At 33.9% G+C, this 19,638-nt stretch overlaps 1 protein-coding gene across 1 annotated transcript in view; it reads right to left on the reverse strand.

The window, feature by feature from the left end:
- Nucleotides 1-19,638, reverse strand: part of KIAA0825 (KIAA0825 ortholog) — a 252,939-nt gene that overhangs the window by 141,982 nt on the left and 91,319 nt on the right. The window contains exons 13-16 of the mRNA XM_054809637.1: nucleotides 16,116-16,306; nucleotides 14,376-14,558; nucleotides 7,653-7,763; nucleotides 2,352-2,491 (exon numbers count right to left, since the gene is read on the reverse strand). Of these exons, the coding sequence (XP_054665612.1) occupies nucleotides 2,352-2,491; nucleotides 7,653-7,763; nucleotides 14,376-14,558; nucleotides 16,116-16,306 (625 nt within the window). The remainder of the gene's footprint in view (nucleotides 1-2,351; nucleotides 2,492-7,652; nucleotides 7,764-14,375; nucleotides 14,559-16,115; nucleotides 16,307-19,638) is intronic.

Below are 19,638 nucleotides of genomic sequence, written 5' to 3' on the forward strand. Positions count from 1 at the left end.
ATTATTTCTCTCTGCAAAGGCACAGCAAAGACCCTAGACCATTCACTCACTCAAAAACGTGTCTTAGAAGAAATTTTCTGAACGTTGGACCTATAAAAAACAACTCTGGGATTATATTACATTGTAATTAACTGTAACTGAATACACCTAGGTTATTTAGACTTCAAGTTATAGAGCTCCACTATGCAAATCCAATTTTTCAACTATTTTTGCAAAGGTGCCTTTTACCCAGTGGCCATACTTACTGGAGACAAGTGGTTCAGTTTTGGGTATCCTGATTTATTGCTTTCAATATTTTTGATGTGATAACTTTGTATTTGAGGAGCATTTTACTGTTTATGTACATTTCATATACCATATTGCACAAAAAAATGACAAAAATGCAAATCCTGTCACCTCCCTGTCTGGATAGCTTACAGTTACATACACGGAGTTTCAATAGCTTCCACAAATACAATAACCTTCTTAAAATATTTAGCAACACTGAATCATGCATACACGCATTTCCCAAAAATACTCTTTTACTGAGACGACTTTGCCCAACCTAACAGTACTCCCTGCTATGACGGAGAAGATACATTATTTCTGACCATCATCATTGTACAACCAATTGAGAACAATGGGAGTGCAATTAAATTAAATATGTTCATGTGATGCCAACTGTAAGTATCCCACAGTATTGCTACAATACAAAAAAAGTTATCATTACCTAAAAATGTCTACATATAAGCACCTCTTTATATAAAAATTTTTGCCTTGTGGCCTGATTTTTAAAGTGAAAAGGAAAGACTGAGTGTAAAATAAGGTAAATTTGAGAAGGTTTTTCCTGTTCAAAAAAATTCTTGTAATCTAGTTAAATACCAGAGAGTTTTGTTATCACTAGGGCAAATCACTGAAAAACTATGGTTTACTTAGCTTTTTATCTGGTTTTGTGCATAACTTTACATATTGTTAAATTTTACTGTTGATGAGTACATAATTCTGTAATCCTTTTATCCTACTGAACAGAAGAATCCAAAACTGTCATTGCTCGTACTAAGATATAGGTTATTAGTCCAACTTTCCTTGTACTAATACATAACAGCTGACATTATAAAAAAAATTTAGCTTATGTAGAATCAGCTGCTGTATAAGAGAAGGAATAAAGAAGACAATAATTTTATCATTAGGTAATTAACTCTATTGAAATTAATTTAGAAGATATGGATCATCACAGGTTTCAACTTTATCTAAACTGAAAGTTTATTCATACCAATATTATAATTACATTAATAAAGCCTGTGTAAATAGCACATTTTCTAATTCAAAGTAGCATATATTTCCCCAAAGCTCAAGAGGTTGGTCAGGCAATAGATTAATACATTCTGTCACTTAATACCTGTCATAATTAAAGCAGCTAGTGAAATTCAATACTGGATAACACTAGGGTTAAGAATATGATCCTGATCAAACATTTGTCAGTCTTTGTAAGAGATGACAGGTATTTGAATAGGCAAGCGGATGCACTGCAGCTCTCAATAAGATGCACGGCTGAAGTGGAAGCAATGTTGAACCCCTGACAAATGTTAGGCCACTTTAAAATGACAGAACTAAATTATGTTATATCTACTATTATGTGGACCTAATAGGGTTTTTTTGATAGGTAGGGAGAATTCTTTTGCTAAAGAAAGACAGAAACGGAGACTCTCATTCACTATTACTGCAAAATTATGTCAAACAGGTGATGATGCAATTAGCTTTTCAACACTCTGATCATTTGATCTAAAATCTTTTAAAAGGAAAGATGTGATAAAGTTCGTCGCTTCAAATGCAATATTAGCTGAATGAAAAGAAAACCTTACAGAACCATTCTTTTATTTGTTGTACTTTTATAATGGCATTAGTGAGAGTATTAACATGAGGAAGCATATAAATGTACTTCTAGAATGCCTACAGTGACAATAAACAAAGCCTCTAAGAAGCTTTTTCACTGTTGAAGTATAATTTTGAAAGTGATCTTTCAGACTACTAATCCACACTTTTAAAAATCTGTGTAAAGCAGTGTTGGTATCAAAGCTCTGTTAGGTTCGAATTCATTTTGACTCCTTTGCTTTTACAATAGCAGCCTGTTTTATCAAACCGTAGTCTGCTTTGAAACTATGAATACTCAGATTGACTGCAAAACATTCTCATGAAAAAAGTGATGATTTTTTTTTTCTTTTCACCCATTCAAGAAGTGTCCTACTGATAACTGATTGGCTACTGATACCCCCAAAAAACGGTAACAGCGTTCCTTCAGTATTTGAGTAGTTAAAAATGAATTTGTGTTTCTCACTGATATTCTTATAAGGATTAACAGTATAAATACTTACTTGAACTTCTCAGTAAAATTTTCACTAAGAGACAATCATGATGTAGCAAAGTTTCCAAAAGCAAGTTCAAATTACAGTTCGGCTGGGATAAGAGCAGTTTCAGCTGACCCTGGGCTGCCATTTCTCTGGCTGATGGAATCCTTTCAAAATGTAAGATAAAGACAAAATAATGTAGTTAATTTATCTATGAAATTAATATCCTTAAAGTGTAGATGTAATGCTAACTCCCTTAAATGTCAATTCCTCCCAGATTACTCTGAAAACGCTTTCATGCTTGCTTACTTTAAGGCAGCTCAGGGAAGGAATTACATTTAATCTCAACTAGCTAAAAGCAAATTAACATTTGGTAGTCTGCCAAAGTTATAACTGATACAAAGCAAGCTCACTTATCTCTTTCATGGAACCACGTTTGCCTTGTTCTAACAGGCAAAAAGGAATTTTTTTCGTGCTTGAATAAATTTAAGGCTGTTATTCTTTAGTTGATTATTACATTGTTTAGTAAGAGCTCTGAAGTGTCCTTGATGAGGTATATGAAGCTCCTAATTACTTGAAGGGGCTGCAAGATTCCTCCACATTAGGTTGACCAATTCTTATACATCCTGAAAAATCCACCTGAAGTATTAGACTGGTTGGATAACTGCTTTGCCAGCAGGGAGAAGTTAGAAAATGTAGTACAAATTCATTAGCTTTTAAGGAGATTGCAGTTTGTTTTCTGCTTGTGGTTTCTATGTTTTGCAAAAGTTTAGGTTTCCAAATAAAAATATTCCACATTGGAGTAACTGAATTAAAAAAAAAAAAAAATTGTCCTGCAAGACATTTATCCACTGTTATATTTACTATTTTCTTCTTCTTGCAACATTTTTAAAAAGAAGTTTCCAAAATTGGGTTGTGGGTATTTTCTTTCCTTGAAAGCTTAATTTTTCATTATTTTGAAGGTTTTAAAATCAAATGTCAACTGATGTTTAGCCATTGTATTTATTCATTTTGGCTACAAGTTTATACAACAATAATTGCTAACATTGAAAGTTTATGTACTGCATATGTAAACGTTTACGCACATAAATTTTACATGCATTAGTGTAAACAAAATATATATGCACTGACGTGTTAACATTAAACATGATCTGCCAGTTCACACACAACACCTTCAGCATCAGTTAAAGCCTTCTTCATCAGGAGGTCTGTCTTCCCGTCAGACTCGAGAAGGATTTATGTGCCTCTGCACATGTACTTCACATGCTGTTTATATGCAATTATTGGGACAGAACTAAAATGGGCTTGTGTGGCTGTTGTAAGGAAGGGAACTTCTCCGTTACGTTGCACGCTTACACAGCCAGCTGACTCAGCCAAGTGTGCCAACACCCAACTCTGCTTGTATGCACGCATGAAACAAACTGATCGATGACTGCACAAAACATTTGCTGTTCAGTCAAGGTTGCTATGTAGACGATACATTGAACATGAACCTACAATGCCTGGAAATGAAAAGCTGATACACTCCTCTAGTTTGGTCCCTCAGATGTACGGATGTGTCCGCTACCAGAAAAGCAGTATGCCGCATGTCCTGTAGGGCAACCTTGAAACAACCTAAGGAAACCACCCTTCCATGACCCTATTTCCCAGCAGGACATTTACATCACACTGTTATGTCAAAACTTCACAGGTAATACTGTAATAATCATTTCAGTAAAGGAGGATTTTATACACCTCAGCCTTCGGGATTTTAACAGTAAAGCAAATACCTCTGAGTTGATAAGCAATGCACGTGCCATGAAAACTGATGTACAGCCTTTGTGATTTTCATCTGGTACATTATATATAATTATTGATAATGTAGTATGGGCTTGACAATCATATTTTTGCATATAAGCACATATTGGATTCTAACAATATTTATCAAAAATATATACACTTAGACATTTAGATCTTGATAGAACTTGCAGCCAAAATAACTTTCCCATGTTTAAAAAACATATTGCATTCAAACTTTTAACATTAAGGATTTGCATTCTTTATAGTATTATCTTAATTTCTGTATGTTCAAGATTAGTTTTATATATATAAACTCTAACGCATGTTAAAAACTAATTAGTAGTTAGTAATTAAAGTTTAAATTAAAAAAATTACTATATTAACACTAGAATTAGTGCTGTGGCTGAGAGCAAACTCAACACTTCACTAATTCAGTTAAAATATATGGGCCAGTTTAATTCTGTTTCTCCCTTGAATGCCACGTTATCATGTCTAATGAGGTCACTCGTTGCCTTCAAACTATAAAAAAGGGACAGGTTTGGTCAATTAGATTTATGAAGGATAATATTTTAAATGACTTTAGAAATAAATGCCATTTTTAGATTATTTGAGTTGAAATAAAACTTGTCTGTCATTGACCAGATGGGAAGTTATCATGTTGTAATATACACCAGTTCTTGGCTCTTTAAGCCTCTTGCAAATTGAAATGTACAATGGTGTGACTCACTTGGAGGAAAAATAAAATATAGCAGACATTCCCTACAGCCATGAAGCTAGCACCAATAAATGCACTGAGAAGTTTTGTAACGTGCATATGGAGAGGCATATGTTCTCCCATCCTTGTAGCTCAGTACTAGTGAAAATAAGACTAGCCTCATAAAAAGTGACAAAAGGTGAAGTACATATAAATATCACACATATAAATGTTCAGTTTTGTACAGTGAAAGAAAAAAAAACCTCTAATTTGCAAATGGTATGATTATAAACCCCAAATGAAGCAAAGAATGAATCACAATTACCACTAAAGGAACTGTAATATAAATTATCAGTAATAATGCAGTTCGATAACCAACTATGTTATTTTGGTTAGTATCCAAGACAGAAAAAAAGAAAACCTCAAATGATAAGTTCAAGATTTTACAAGGCAAATAAACGTTAACTCTAATTCATGTTAACAACATTGACAAAGATGTTAAAGTCAAGTAGATAAAAGAAAACAGACTGTAGAAATTTTTAGGCATGAAAAATAATGTAGTAAATCTGTTTAAATAGTGAAATTGCAAACAAAATAATTTCAGGAACTAGCAAAAATTTCTTTTGAAATGTCAACTTTAGGAAGAGCAAATACTTAATAGCTACATTTATGCCAGGTTAGAGTCTTCTGTTAAAAATTAGGTGGCCACAGCCGGGAGGTGTACAATGGCCTGTGCTTCCAATTTTGTTGTGGACAGTGAATATATATTATTAGATGTAAGAAGTAAAAATATAAAAATAATCCAGGAAGAATTAGGATGTTCTAAAAAATAGTTTTCTGTAATACTTAAATATAATGTGTCTTGTTAATATTCTAAACGCAATATTTCAGGAAAGAAAAGCTTCCACGACATAAATATACAGTGTAAAACTAATAACAAAATTAGAACACCTCAGAATATCTCCCTCAAATTACTTCATTACATATAGGGTCTTTCACTGTTTTGTTTCTGAGCAGTTGAAAGGTGTCTTGTTAAAAGAAAACATTAAATATTTTACCCACATAGTTCACTCATTATGACCAGGAGAGTACACATGGCTTTATATATATGGACCATCTTCACATAGGCACACTAGCTATATCTTCTCAGAGATGTGCTTTCTTTTGAACTCCTCATTTTCCAATTCAGTGGTCAAGAAGATGTATATTTTCTCACCTTTCATTCAGGTGAGATATGTGTACATGCTGGATAGCTCTGAAATAGCTCCTGCTATTTATTCAAGACAAATTTGTCCTAAATAGCACCTGTACGATCCTAATTTAACCTCAAAAATAGAGAATTATGTCAGACTTAAACAGTACCAGCATTTTCTTTACATACTTTTACACAATAGAGGGTACTTACTTAGAATGATTTGGGTTGGAAGGGACCTTAAAGATCATCTAGTTCCATTAAATATCATCTAGTTCCACTTGTGAAGTCATCTTCCAAAACTCATAATTCACAGTATAATTTAAGTTTTGAGTACTGGCCTTGCATTAGGGCATCAAAATGCTTTTCATCTTTTTTACAGTGATTCCTTAATGAAGGATCATTTTTTCCCAGAAATAGAGTAGAACCCTTTTTAAGTGACCATGAAGTCATTCCCTCTCTTACATCTCCTCTTCTCTCCTTTTTCCCTACCTATGCATAACATAAAAAACCACTGATAAATTTCCTTGAAGCTAGATTGAGAAGTACACATTCTACAAACACATTTCAAGCAGGGAAGAGGACACATTCTGAATTCAACAGTTATTCACTCTGTTTGGCATTTCGGTTAGCCAACCACACAACTTTGACTCAGTCACAGCATCTCTTGCCTCTGGTTCAGCAGGTATCAGAGGCACCAGGGACAGAGATAACAGTACTGCTGACATCTGGTTAGGAGTGAAGGCTATGGAGAGAAATCAGCATGGTCTGTGTAGTACGGTGAAAAATCACAGGGAAGACATTGTGATGTGCAAGGTACAAGATATTACATGTATGAGATAAGAGGTAATAAATCCACAGCACATTGGTCTTCAGTAGGTCACCATAGGTCACCACTCATATGATAACGTATTCCTCCAAAATATAAAAATACTTTCTCAGAAAACACAATAGCAACTCACAAAAGCAGCTTTTCATGAAAATAGAGTGAAAATCTCTCAGGAAATAACTTTTGAAGAGGAGGAGGAGGTGAAGGGGTTAGGAGAGGATTTACACTGGTGTGGGAGTGCTTCAGGTTCAAAATTAGAAAGGGAATGACAGCACAGCTGGTAGCATATGTCTCATATGTAACTTGTCATTATATGCAGTGACACAGAAAAAGAAATTAAGCTTTTGCCTCTAATCATGCAGTAATCTCCCAAAAAATCAACTATGATCAAGCAGCATATTTTTCAATGAGTTATTTATATATCAAACTTTTTTTTAACCAGCAATCATAAACAGAGGCATGCATTCTTTATCTCCCCTTTAATTATAAGTCTTTCAAAATGGCACCTGTGCTGAACTACATTATTGTCAAGAGCTATACACTCTTCAACCAAAGCAAGAAAATGTTAAAGATAATTCAAATATCAAACATAACGAGTATACTAGCAAAAAGCTACACAGAGCACTACTTTCAATGCAGTTGCTTACAGACTTAAAGTTTAAAGATTAAGGAAATCTGCAATGAATTTTGAAAATGTTTCTATGTTTTTTTTTAAAATCAGAATACTAATTAGATTTTTTTTTCAGATATACTCTTTTCAAAATGTTGTACCAGTATTTGATTAACATTGACTATCTGGTGATTCTTTTACAACAATCAACTTTTGATACTCACTTCAGTAAGGAAGAACAGGATGATGGTATGCAAGATAACCAGTGTAATGGATGGTAAAAGACTTTGGAAAAATCTCGATGAAGATGTTCATCAGAATTGTTCACAAATGTCCTGAAAAAAACGAAATACTTCTGAATTACATGGAAGACTGAAATCCCTTCATATCACTAGAACTAATTATATATAAATAGAAGACAGAAAATCCCTTAAGATAAATAGTACTAAGATATGCATGCATACACATAATTGCAAATTTATTTATCTTACGTACCGTTAAAAATGTCATTCTATATCATTTACTTTCACTTTTTGAAACTTGGTATCTAGCACTGTCAGTACTGTTAAAGCAGTTCCCTTCATATTTTTACTCCTATATAGCACATTTTCAAACTATGTTTGAAAATACGTTGAATAAGCAAATTGCTCTTCAGTCATTCATTTCTATAGCTCGTCTTTCTGCATAATACATGCATCATACTATCAATACTTTTATCATCATCATATAATCTTTTGAAATTATAATGCTTCTCTTTTTAACAACATGCAAGTACATATAGACTTTGGATTCAACTGGACAAAAATTTGAACCAGAAACTTTGGACCTTCACTGGCTTGTGAGAAATAGAATACTGGTTGAAACATCCACTGTTTTCAAATATAAGGACTGGTGAAGAATTAGATATGTAGTTTTATGTCACTTCTGCATTACTTCTCTTGCCTAAAGGATGTGAGAGGGAAAAAGCAGATGTGTCCAACCCACTGATACTAAAAATTAATTGGTTTTATTAATGAATGAGATGATGTGATAATAAATATATCTAATTATAAGAACAGGATTATATAATTTGATATTAATATGATTTAATAATAATAGCCAATGTATTAGTATTTGTACAATTCTGTAGCAACCAGTAGGATGCAATAATGTGATAGGAATGGACATCCTTTGGCCTCTTCCCTTTTTACTCTCATTTACAATGAGCACAATTCCAGCAGAGGGGATATAGTCTGTTACCTCTGTTGTCCATTAACCATAATTGATTATCACTTCTTTTGCACTTTACTTTTCAACTTACTTGACTGTGACTTTTTCTTCTTAATAACTTTTCTGACGCTTGTTTCTCTATGTATCATGGCTAGGATTTTCTAAGTTATATAAAGAAGATAACAACCTTTAAAAACGCCACTTCTACAGAACTAATTTATAGTATATTTACTTTACTTTCTGGAGTGATTTGTTGTCATTCTGACTTTTGATCAGTACTCTTTCTATTGCAGTAAGAGAAGAAGGGCATTTAAAAATTCCTCAGGCAAATAGAATCCCAGAACCCCAGAGTGGTTTGGGTTGGAAGGGACCTCCCAGCCCACCCAGTGCCACCCCTGCCATGGGCAGGGACACCCTCCACTAGCCCAGGTTGCCCAAAGCCCCATCCAACCTGGCCTTGAACACTGCCAGGGAGCCAGGGGCAGCCACAGCTTCTCTGGGCAACCTGTGCCAGGGCCTCAGCACCCTCACAGGGAAGGATTTCTTCCTAATATCTCATCTATATCTACCCTGTTTTAGTTTAAAACCATTACCCCTTGTCCAGAGAATCTGTTTACAAGACATAAAAAGGCCACTGCCACAATATGGAAACAGTGAGAGTAGATCTAAACACTTAGAACTGGAGACAGAATGGAAACCTACTGGAATACAGCCTTCAGGAACTCCTCACCTAAAAGGCAAAATCTCTTCTTTCTTATAGGGTGTTTTGTCACCACGGCATTAATAGCATTTGTGTTTTGTCATTTAATTATTTAAAATTACTTTTTAAATTATTTTTTCACAGTTGCATATAAGTCATTTAGAAGTGTAGCTACATGTCTATAAGGTCATTGTCTGCCTATAAGACCCCAGATTAAAGAAGAGAGAATTACACTTGTTCAACAGAAAGACAGGTGTATAGCTTCTGAACGTCTCCAAAAGATAGGATGTTTTATTTGGAAATTAATTTTACTAATCAAACAAAATTAGTAGGAAGAATTTACTACAGACTCCAAAATGATCTTAAGTAAGCAATATCTGAGCAGAAGGATTAGCACATAGTGAATTCATACTCTTTGTGAATTCATGAAAACATGAAGATTAAAAAGAAAACTGAGATTGTAATATAGATACAAGGAGTACTTAAACTAGAAAATAATTGTTTTAAAGATAGTAATTTTCAACATTGTGAGAAAACTGAAGAACAAAAATCTCATCGTCTCTCATCCTCTGAAATATTTTTCTTAACATAGCAAAGCATAGAGCCAACTACTACAAGAAAGCATCAGAGGTACAGTTTGGGTAGTAATCTAATAAAAAAAAGACCACATTTTGTCTACTGATAGTGTATGAACTATTTGAGAGACTTCTGGGCTGAAGCAGCTTGTTAAGTATGGTTTCTTAGCCATCTCTGAATGACAAGCGCAGGGCAGATTTTTGGACTCTAAGGCTTATAACAAAACCTCTACATCGTTTTTTAAGCTGAGATGGAAATAATCTGAGGGCCTTAAAGACTGTTTCAATATTAGAATAACTTCAAAACCTATAAAAAAATCAAATGTGTAATTGTAATACAATAATCCTTGGTGCCAGCATTTCTCAGTGTCCACTGCTGGCTATGTAATTCTTGCCAGGAAGACCCAACTCTGTGCCAGACAGTTTAATTCAACTACTCTTCTGACAGAAGTATAATAATAGCTGGTAGGAAATTTGCTTTGACTACAAGTTATGTTAAAGCAGCTGCCCATGGTCTCAAAGCAGTGGATAGCACCTGTGAAAGTATTTAATACCACAGCAAGATTCCAAGCTACAGTAGTTTTATTCTTCAGTAGAGTATGACAAGGTGAGAATTGATCTTGTAAACCTCAGTGCAGGTGTGAAAAAATGAGATGCCAACAGGATGCATCCTAATGGTATTTCCTCATAGACTTCGAAGGACCTAGCCCTGTACAAGGAAGAAATATGACTAAAAAGCAACTTCATGAATTATAACTCTCACATATTAAGAGAAATATTTCCAGTTTTTAAATGACAGATATTTTTACCCGAGACAGTGATTTTACCAATAGAATCTTTAAATTCTTCTCTCAGCATTCAAGTCATTCACCTGGTATCTTGTTGAGAAAGTAAGATATAATAATTCATAGTATGGTATCATAAAAAGATGCATCCACCTTACTCTTTATGATCTTCCCTAACAGAAAGATTGTCCTATTCTGCCCCTAACAGAAAGAATCTCCTATTCAGTACAAAAGAGTAAAGAACAGAGAAAAAAGCACAAGAGTAGATCTGTTCCAACTGAGCAAGCCTCAACCTGGTGCAGAAGTTCACTGAGGTACAACTTTTTGCTCCAGCAACAGAATCATAATAACCTAGGTTGGGAACTGACTGAGTACCGACCCTACCCAACCCCAAGCCTGGGGTTTATGCCCAGTACGATGTTGAATAGGAGGCAACAGTGTATTCCCGCTAGAAACAACACAACCCAACACTGGGCTGCATTAGGAGGAGTATGGCAAGCAAACTAAAGATAGTGATTTGCTTCACCTACTTGGCAACAGTTACACCTTACCTAGAATATTTCGTCCAGGTGTTGGGCCCACAGCTCCAGGAGGATGTGAAGAAACTGGAAAGGACTAGACTGCATCATCTATGGCAAGAGATTGAGGGATCTAGGCTCCTTTACTCAGGTGAAGAGGTGGCTAAAGAGTCAAGTCACCTCATGGCAGCCTACAACTACCCAAAGATTAATTATAAAGACAACAGAGACACAGTTTTCCCAGTGGGGACTGGTGTGATACCGCAAGTGGTAACATCCATGAACAGCAGCCTTGAAAGTTCACACTAGATACTAGGCAATACTTTCCACTAAGGCAGTGCAGCCGTGGAACAGGCTTCCTCGAGAGGTTGTGACATCTCAGTTCCTGGAGGTTTACATGGGTCAGCTAACACAACCATGTCCGATTGCTCTTGGTAATTGTCCTGCTTTGAGCAGGAGGTTGATCTAGATGACCTCCAGTAGTCCCTTCCAACCTACATTTCGATTATCGTAAAGTTACTTCAGGACATTACTTCAGGAAGACCAGAAAATGGAAGCAGAGAAAAATGAGTGAGTATTAAAAACTGATGACCCAAGATTCATAGTGAATTTAGTAGTAGGTCTAAGTACCCTCGTCATACAGAAAAGAAACTCTAAGTGATAGTAGAATGCACAACATTTGATCACAAAATTAGGAATGAGGAAGGATATGCCAGAATCACTTTATTTGAAGTTAAGGATATTATTAATTTTTCAGCACCCCTACTGTTTTGTTGCATTTCAACAACATAATAAAGAATCTCGAATAATTTTAATTCCCTGGAAGCAATAGTTAATACAGCATCTCTAGTAAGTTGGAAATGAGCCAGTCCTATTATTAGACAACTCCTGGAAAACAATATTCTGTCATCACTGCTTTTATGATTACACAAAACTTTCTTGAGCAGTCTAAAGATTAATTTAAGCCTAGCCCCTGCAGGGAAATCTTCTAGTACCAAAAGACAGCATGATAGATTTAAAAGAAAAATCTTTATTTCACTTCCAGTTAATTTTACCAAAGTTTTGAAAGATATAGAGCCAACATAACAGATGGAAATTTTGATTATACAGCTGTAATTGTAAAGAGAACTGATGAAGGATTAGTGTTCCTTTACAATCACGCATAACTTCTGAATTTGTTATTGATTGATTCTTAATGTGATGAACTACACACAACTCAGTAAATAACGGACCTAGGAATCCAGCATAAAATTTAGTATATGAAAGTGCTGCCAACTGCATATAGTCATTCAGGAAGCTAATCTGGTAAATCTGTTTTTCCTTTGTATTCTGGATACTGGGTTAGGTTACCTGACAAATATTGGCTGTAATGAAACATACAATATAAAAGAACTGTTTTGATAAGGGAGTCTCACAGGTTTTGAAAACAAAAGTTCCGAATACACAGTTCATAAAAAATATCCCTTTTTACTTACATGAAAACATGCATCACCTCTCTAACTATGTTTTTCAGTGTTAGTATTATTTTTGTAACTATATTACAGAATATGACAATTTTTTGTATTCTTCTTAAACAAAGCTGCTGGATTTTGGTTATGATTTGCAGAGTACTTTGTAGAAAACTAATTGAGCTGCTAAATCCTGTGCATGTCAAGTTTTTGATCTCTAGGAAAGCAAATCAGGATACTGAAATTTATATGCCTAAATATGAAACCTGTATGACCAAGTTGTTAATCTGTAGTATTTTACATAAAATACAAAATACGCTGCCTCACTCTCTCCATTGGCACTTTGTTCTGAAACTCAGTGAGTTCTCAAGTTAGCACACACTTTTTATCATTCCAGGTATAGATAAATCTCTAAACAACATGGATCAGTGAAGACTAGAATAGCTAAAAGGAACAGACTATACTATGTATTTATTTTAGTCTATCATTCTAAGGATTGTCATAAAGGAAAGGTGAAATGTCAAAACTGACAGTAGAAGCAGTTACAGCTACCACAATGTCCATTCCTGCCTCCATTACTATTGCCACAGCAGGACTACCTAATCTGTTCATGAGTCACCTTCTTAATTGCTATTTTTTAACGAGCCTGCATTGTATAAGATCAGACATCAAGTCACAAACCACTTCTGCATGTTCCTCAGAGCCCACAGACATTAAAATGAGCCCATACATGACAAAAAATGTTTAGTTAAAGAAGCTTAAATGCAGGAGGTCTCCACTCTCCTCTTTTTACCAATGGTATTACCTAGAATATTCTTATTTAGAATAGCAAAATAAAAGCCAGTTGAATAGGATTTGGCTTTCTTGGTTTTCAGGTTTGTTACTGTTGGGTTTTTAATTTGTGATCTCACTTTGTATTGTCTCTTACACCGAATTTACAGCAGAATTTTTAGTATTAAAAACAATGCAATACTCAGACCCATTTCAGTGCAAGTAATGTGTCCTTTAGTTTACAGTTGTGACTTGTGAAGACATCATTTTGTAAACATGGGCATTCTATATCCTTTCTCTTTTAAACTATATTTAATATTTGTTGAAGCATATTGGTCATGTAACCAGATGATAATTTCAGTGAATTATCTTTAAATTCCAGTACTTATAGAATGATTATGCTATGACAGCAGAACATTCTAATTTACCTGGAAGCTGAAGGTGGATAAATCTGAAACAGTAAGAAGATGAATTTTTTTCAATTGTATGAGTGACTAAGTCCTTGAAAACCTTACCAAAGGCTTTGGTACCATATTAGTAAATGTTTTTAGACCAGTAAGAATGTGTTTCTAACAAGATGTGTCCTAACTGGATAGTAAATTGGAAATTTGGGACAGCAATTATTAATGAAATTCTACTCTTTGTGTTACAGAGGAAATCAAACCAGACATTCACTATGGTCTATGTTATCACCAGACAAAAAAATGTGTGGTATAGGAGTTTGATCCAAAGCTAACAAAATCCCATCAGATATAATTGGCCTTTAGGTAAAATCACAAAGATAAGTTCAGGACCAAGTCGAGAAATAGTCAAAGGTTATGAAAATGTGTCAACACTATGCATTGCATTTGTATTTCAACACAATTATTCTCCTTGTAGATCTATCCATATAAGCTCAAGAACCAATTTTATCTCAAATTGAATGTTTCTTTCATACTTACTCATACAAATTCTTCAGTGGTGAAGTTAAAATAGCTAGCACAGAGAGAAGACTATTGCAGTGGCTATGTATTTTATAGATCTTGAGATCTCTGTCTTCATGTGGTTTCAGAAACTCCCGTACAGAGCTACAAACTGACCAGAGCATATCTTCAGTGGACATCAAAATTGCTGCAATATCAATTCTGTAGGGAAAAAAAAAGTGAAAATAACATTACTTGACACATCCGGATAGTGGTAAATTTCAGTTAAATACACCTTTCCTCTGACAACGTAAAATACCTAAATCATTCCATGGACTTCATATTTCATCTTCCATCAGCGGTGCAGAAATTCTGAATCCACCACTGTGTAAAAATTCAGTGCTTCCACAGAAAAGTTGTTACTGAAATTATTCAAAAAATGACTTAAAAAATAGGAAATGTCCTCTTCCACAGGACAATGCCACTAGACAGGAACAACTAACCTTCTAAACTACAACTAAATAAAATTAAATTTAATTTTCTTTATGATAAAGTATAATTAGAACGTAGACACTATTTTCAAATTCTGCTGGAGCAAAACAGTCATGACAAGTGAAATAAATGTTCGATTTGCAAAACTTTAACTGCCAGGCAACATATTATGATGTGGAACGTTTCTGAGTCAGTAATCTGTTGCCTGTTGATATTGGCTGGCAGAGCATCACGGGTCATTGACCTAAACAATAGCAAGAACCCAACTACAACAACATAGTCTCATGAGACTATGCTGACATACAACAGATAGTAAACAGATGGATAACACAAAACATAGGCATGAAGTTGGACTGAAAAGAGTACCTAAGTACCTAAAAGCCAATGGATGCCTCTGTGATCATCTGAGTTTTTATGGATCATCTTAATTTTTGGAAAATGTAGGCAACACACATGAACAGACATTTGTCTACATTACAGATCAGATCTCTAACATTTCAAGAATCATTGCATAAAAGACCCCCCCCCCCCCGCAAAGTACAGTATTATAAAAAAATTATGTAAAACCTCTATGACAAAAATATATTGAATGATATTAATTTTTTTTTTCATTTGTGCATGACTGGATAATTCAATTCACTTAGTGGCAAACTTAATAATCACCTTATTAAATAAATCAGCTTCTCTACAAAATGACAAAGATCTTTCTTGTTCAGTATTTTGAAGCAAATTTATATAGAATTGACTAATACTACATTTAAGAAATACAGTATCAATACAAATTCTTCATATTTCAGTTGTTTGGGGTTTTTTTCCAGGAAATTTCCAGGAAATCTCTCCGTACCTAAAGATATAGAATGGCCTAATCACAGTAAATTAGTGCAGGAATAGAGCATACAAACAGGTACTTTGATATATAGAATAAAACTTTGGGGTTTTTCCCACCTTAACTTCTAATCCTGATGTTGCCAATTCTGCCCACATTTTTGGTTGTGCCACCACTCCTGAACGCACTGTTCGTCATGAGGCTTTCAAAGCAATTGAGCAGTTCATGAAAAAATTTCACCAAAAGTTCATTTGATTCTGCCCAGTTACTACATGACTACCAAATACACTTAAATATACAAAATATATTGAATTAAAATGAACATCAAAATACATAAATTGTGTCTATCCCTTCTGCTGTGTTCATTAACATTTAAATTTGAATCAAAGCAGTGCATAACAGAAAACTAAGATTTACTTATTTTACTCATTAAAAGTGTGCATTAAATATACAAGCATTACCTGATCTGTGGTGTTCTCTTGTAACTGGGGCAGACCTGACAATATCGGGAGGTCAGCATAGACAAAGATTGCTCCAGTACATCTGTAAGAATCTCCTGGGCTATCTTGGGAGGTAGAATAGTCCATAGATCATGGTGAAGAGCACAGCAGAAGTAATGCCACATCTGGACAGAGAACGAGCATCTTTCCCCCTAGCAAAACCACCACACATTAAATAATAAAACCACACCTTCCAAAATGTCAATTTTTTACCTGTAAGTCTAATTAATTCAATTTGAAAGGAAAACAGCTGAAGAGTTTCAGGCACGCGATGAGCAAAAAATGGTACTAGACAAGAGGTGAAACATCTTTATGAGCAAGGAAACACATGTTCCATCTCAGTTACAAAACTAGAGTTCTGCCACAAAACCAAACCACAGCATTTGACCTCTTATATCATTAATTAACGTATTCTCAAAACCCATAGTATTTTAAGTCTAGTTTAAAAACATATACAGAATTCTGTACTGAGTAGAATAGTCAAATGAATGTAATATAACAGTTTCTTTGTCCTCAAAAGAAAATAACTATTTAAATTACTTAAGCATATGTATTTCCCCAGATTCATAATTGTCACACATAACTGTGATTACAAAACTTTGGTTTCACATAATGGATATGCAAGAAGAGCAGAAAAAAATAACAACTGAACAATTAAACTGATGATAAGAGATATTCAGAATTTTTTAGCAAGGTATTTTTTTTCATCTCTTAATGGTAACTTATTAAAACTAAGCATTTTCTGCAAAGGAATCAACATTGGTATTAATATTTCATTGTCTATACAGAACCACCCCAATAAGACACAGAGGTAAATGCAGAGGAGTCAAAATCACAGTGGTTAATCCACTCTATGTCTAAGAAGTATACAGTTCAATCACATGAAAATATTTCAATTAATACCTATTCAGAAAATAGCATTACGATGAAGCTGTAACAGAACAAAGACTTTTATCTTCACTTCCCACACTCCAATGGAGTTGAGAAATATTTTAATAATTTGTTGATATTTTACTATTATCAGAAATATAAAACAACACCATGATTTTTAAAACAATGTAAGAGTTTGATAGGCATTCTCTAATTATAATAAACCAAAATAATCTGGCTTCATTTTAAACACACCACATTAGCAGATTATTGGAAGTTGTCATTATTCTGTATTTCTCTGCCATAATGTTTCAAGTGTAATTTATATTAAAAAGTAGTAAATTATGACAAAGAACAGAAGCAGCAAACTTATGACCAGGGCTCTAGTCATCAAATTTATTATTGGTGTAGGCATCTCTAAAATCTCATAAAGAGAAAAGAAAAAAAAGAAAAAAGAGAAAAAAGAAAAGAGAAAAAAGAAAAGAGAAAACAGAAAAGAGAAAAGAGAAAAAAGAGAAAAGAGAAAAGAGAAAAAAGAGAAAAAAGAAAAAAAAAAAGAGAAAAAAGAAAAAAGAAAAAAAGAAAAAAAGAAAAAAAAAAAAAAAAAAAGAAAAAAGAAAAAAGAAAAAAGAAAAAAGAAAAAAGAAAAAAGAAAAAAGAAAAAAGAAAAAAGAAAAAAGAAAAAAGAAAAAAAAGAAAAAAGAAAAAAAAGAAAAAAGAGAAAAAAGAAAAAAAAAAAAGAAAAAAGAAAAAAGAGAAAAAAGAAAAAAGAAAAAAGAGAAAAGAGAAAAGAGAAAAGAGAAAAGAGAAAAGAGAAAAGAAGAGAAATCATTAAGATATCCAATTTTTCAAGTTTCACTAATGCATAAGAGAAAAATGTAATACAAGTAAGTTTCAAAAGAAAATTATATGCCTAATTTTCTTCATACATACAACCATGGACATCTTAGAACTGTTTTAAGCATATTTCAACAAGCAAATGAAAAACAATCACTCTGCAATTCTGAACAATCAAGCACTTGACGAGTGTTTCCACACAGGTAAAATAGGATAGTCTTATATCAATCAAGAATGGATATAATAAAATAATTAAAATAATTTCCTTTTTTTCTTATATGAAACAAAATTACAATATTATTGCATGACATACTGAAATATCATCTTAAGAAAGTACAGGTTTACTTCATAACTGAACTCATAACTTCGTAACTTTGTAGAACTCAAACATTACTACTTTTCTACAAGTCTGCGTTAGATACATTACCAAGCTTACTCTTGAGATACATTACAGTAGATCTTATCCAGAAGAAAACCACCTAACCCTATCTTACAGACATTTTACTAACATTTCCCTGTCTTTCCAAAAACACTTCTACCGTTATAGAATAAACTTACCAGGTAAAAAATAATTAGTTTGAATCCCTAATGGCAGCTAATTTATTCTGGTCATATCTTTAATTTACAAAAATTAATTACAAGTTTTTCAAAAGCCATGCAGAATTAACAACCAGAAATATAATTCTAAATTGACTTTCTATTTATTTCTTTAAGAAACTTTCTTTAAGTTTTACTTTTAAACTATGTAACTATAAACATAAATTGCTTCATTTTCTCTTTAAAGCAGTAAATTGAATAATACCCCCTTTCCAATATTGCACGTCCACTTCAGGAGCAACAGTTTCACTGAAGATTTAAATGAGATTCATTCCCCTTTTCTGACCTGTTTTTCTATTTGTTGCCATTTCTAGACAATTCTGCTGGTAAACATCTGCTATTTTTGCAGGCTTCATATAATACAAACAGATGTGAGCTTTTATTTAGCTTATATATCAGGAAACAAGCAGCTGCGCTTTATTACATAAGCCACTCAGTATTATCTTTGAACAGACAATTCTTTATTCTTTGACTATTAGAAAACATAAGTTCCCAAAGCTGCAGCAGATGTCTGCTACACTAAAAGCTCCACTGGAAAACGTAATCTGGAGAGCCAGCCCAGTGGCACAGTGGGTGTTCAGCGAGATCCTGAACCCCAGAGCTTCACTCCCAGCCAGCTTAGACTCGAGTACTGAACAGGAACTGCACTCTTAGAGCTCAGCTCAGATCTCACATTAGCACACGTTCGCTGCTTGTATCTCACAAAATCTCAGTTTAACTGTTCTAGAAGCTATTCAAAACTTTCTGTGATCTCACAGTGATTATAATTGCTGTGTTTACCCTCTAATCATAATTGGTCTTTTGGCTTTTCTTTTAATTCTGGTTACCGCTATTGGATTAGGTCACGTCAGAGGGAGCAAGTACTGAAATTGGTTAATAAAGTCCAAAAAATAATTAAATATTCATTATTCTTATTTTAACAATGTAGAAAAGAAGTAATGTTTTCTTTCATAGAATGAAATAACTGTTTGCTACCAATTTTGTTCTCCTCAGATGTTACCATTGTACAAACAAATAAATGGATACGGAAACTGCAGATCTGTATAATCAAACACAGACACTGTCCCCTGTCCCTTCCTCCTTCCCCTTTGTTTTTCAGAGGGTTTGCCTCTTTCAGGATGACTTACACATCAAGTCAGTCAAGCAGTTCTATTACTGTCACTAGCGGGGAATGGAAAGT

This window comes from Grus americana, chromosome Z (genome assembly GCF_028858705.1).
Source record: "Grus americana isolate bGruAme1 chromosome Z, bGruAme1.mat, whole genome shotgun sequence".
In the NCBI taxonomy this organism is placed as follows: Eukaryota; Metazoa; Chordata; class Aves; order Gruiformes; family Gruidae; genus Grus; species Grus americana.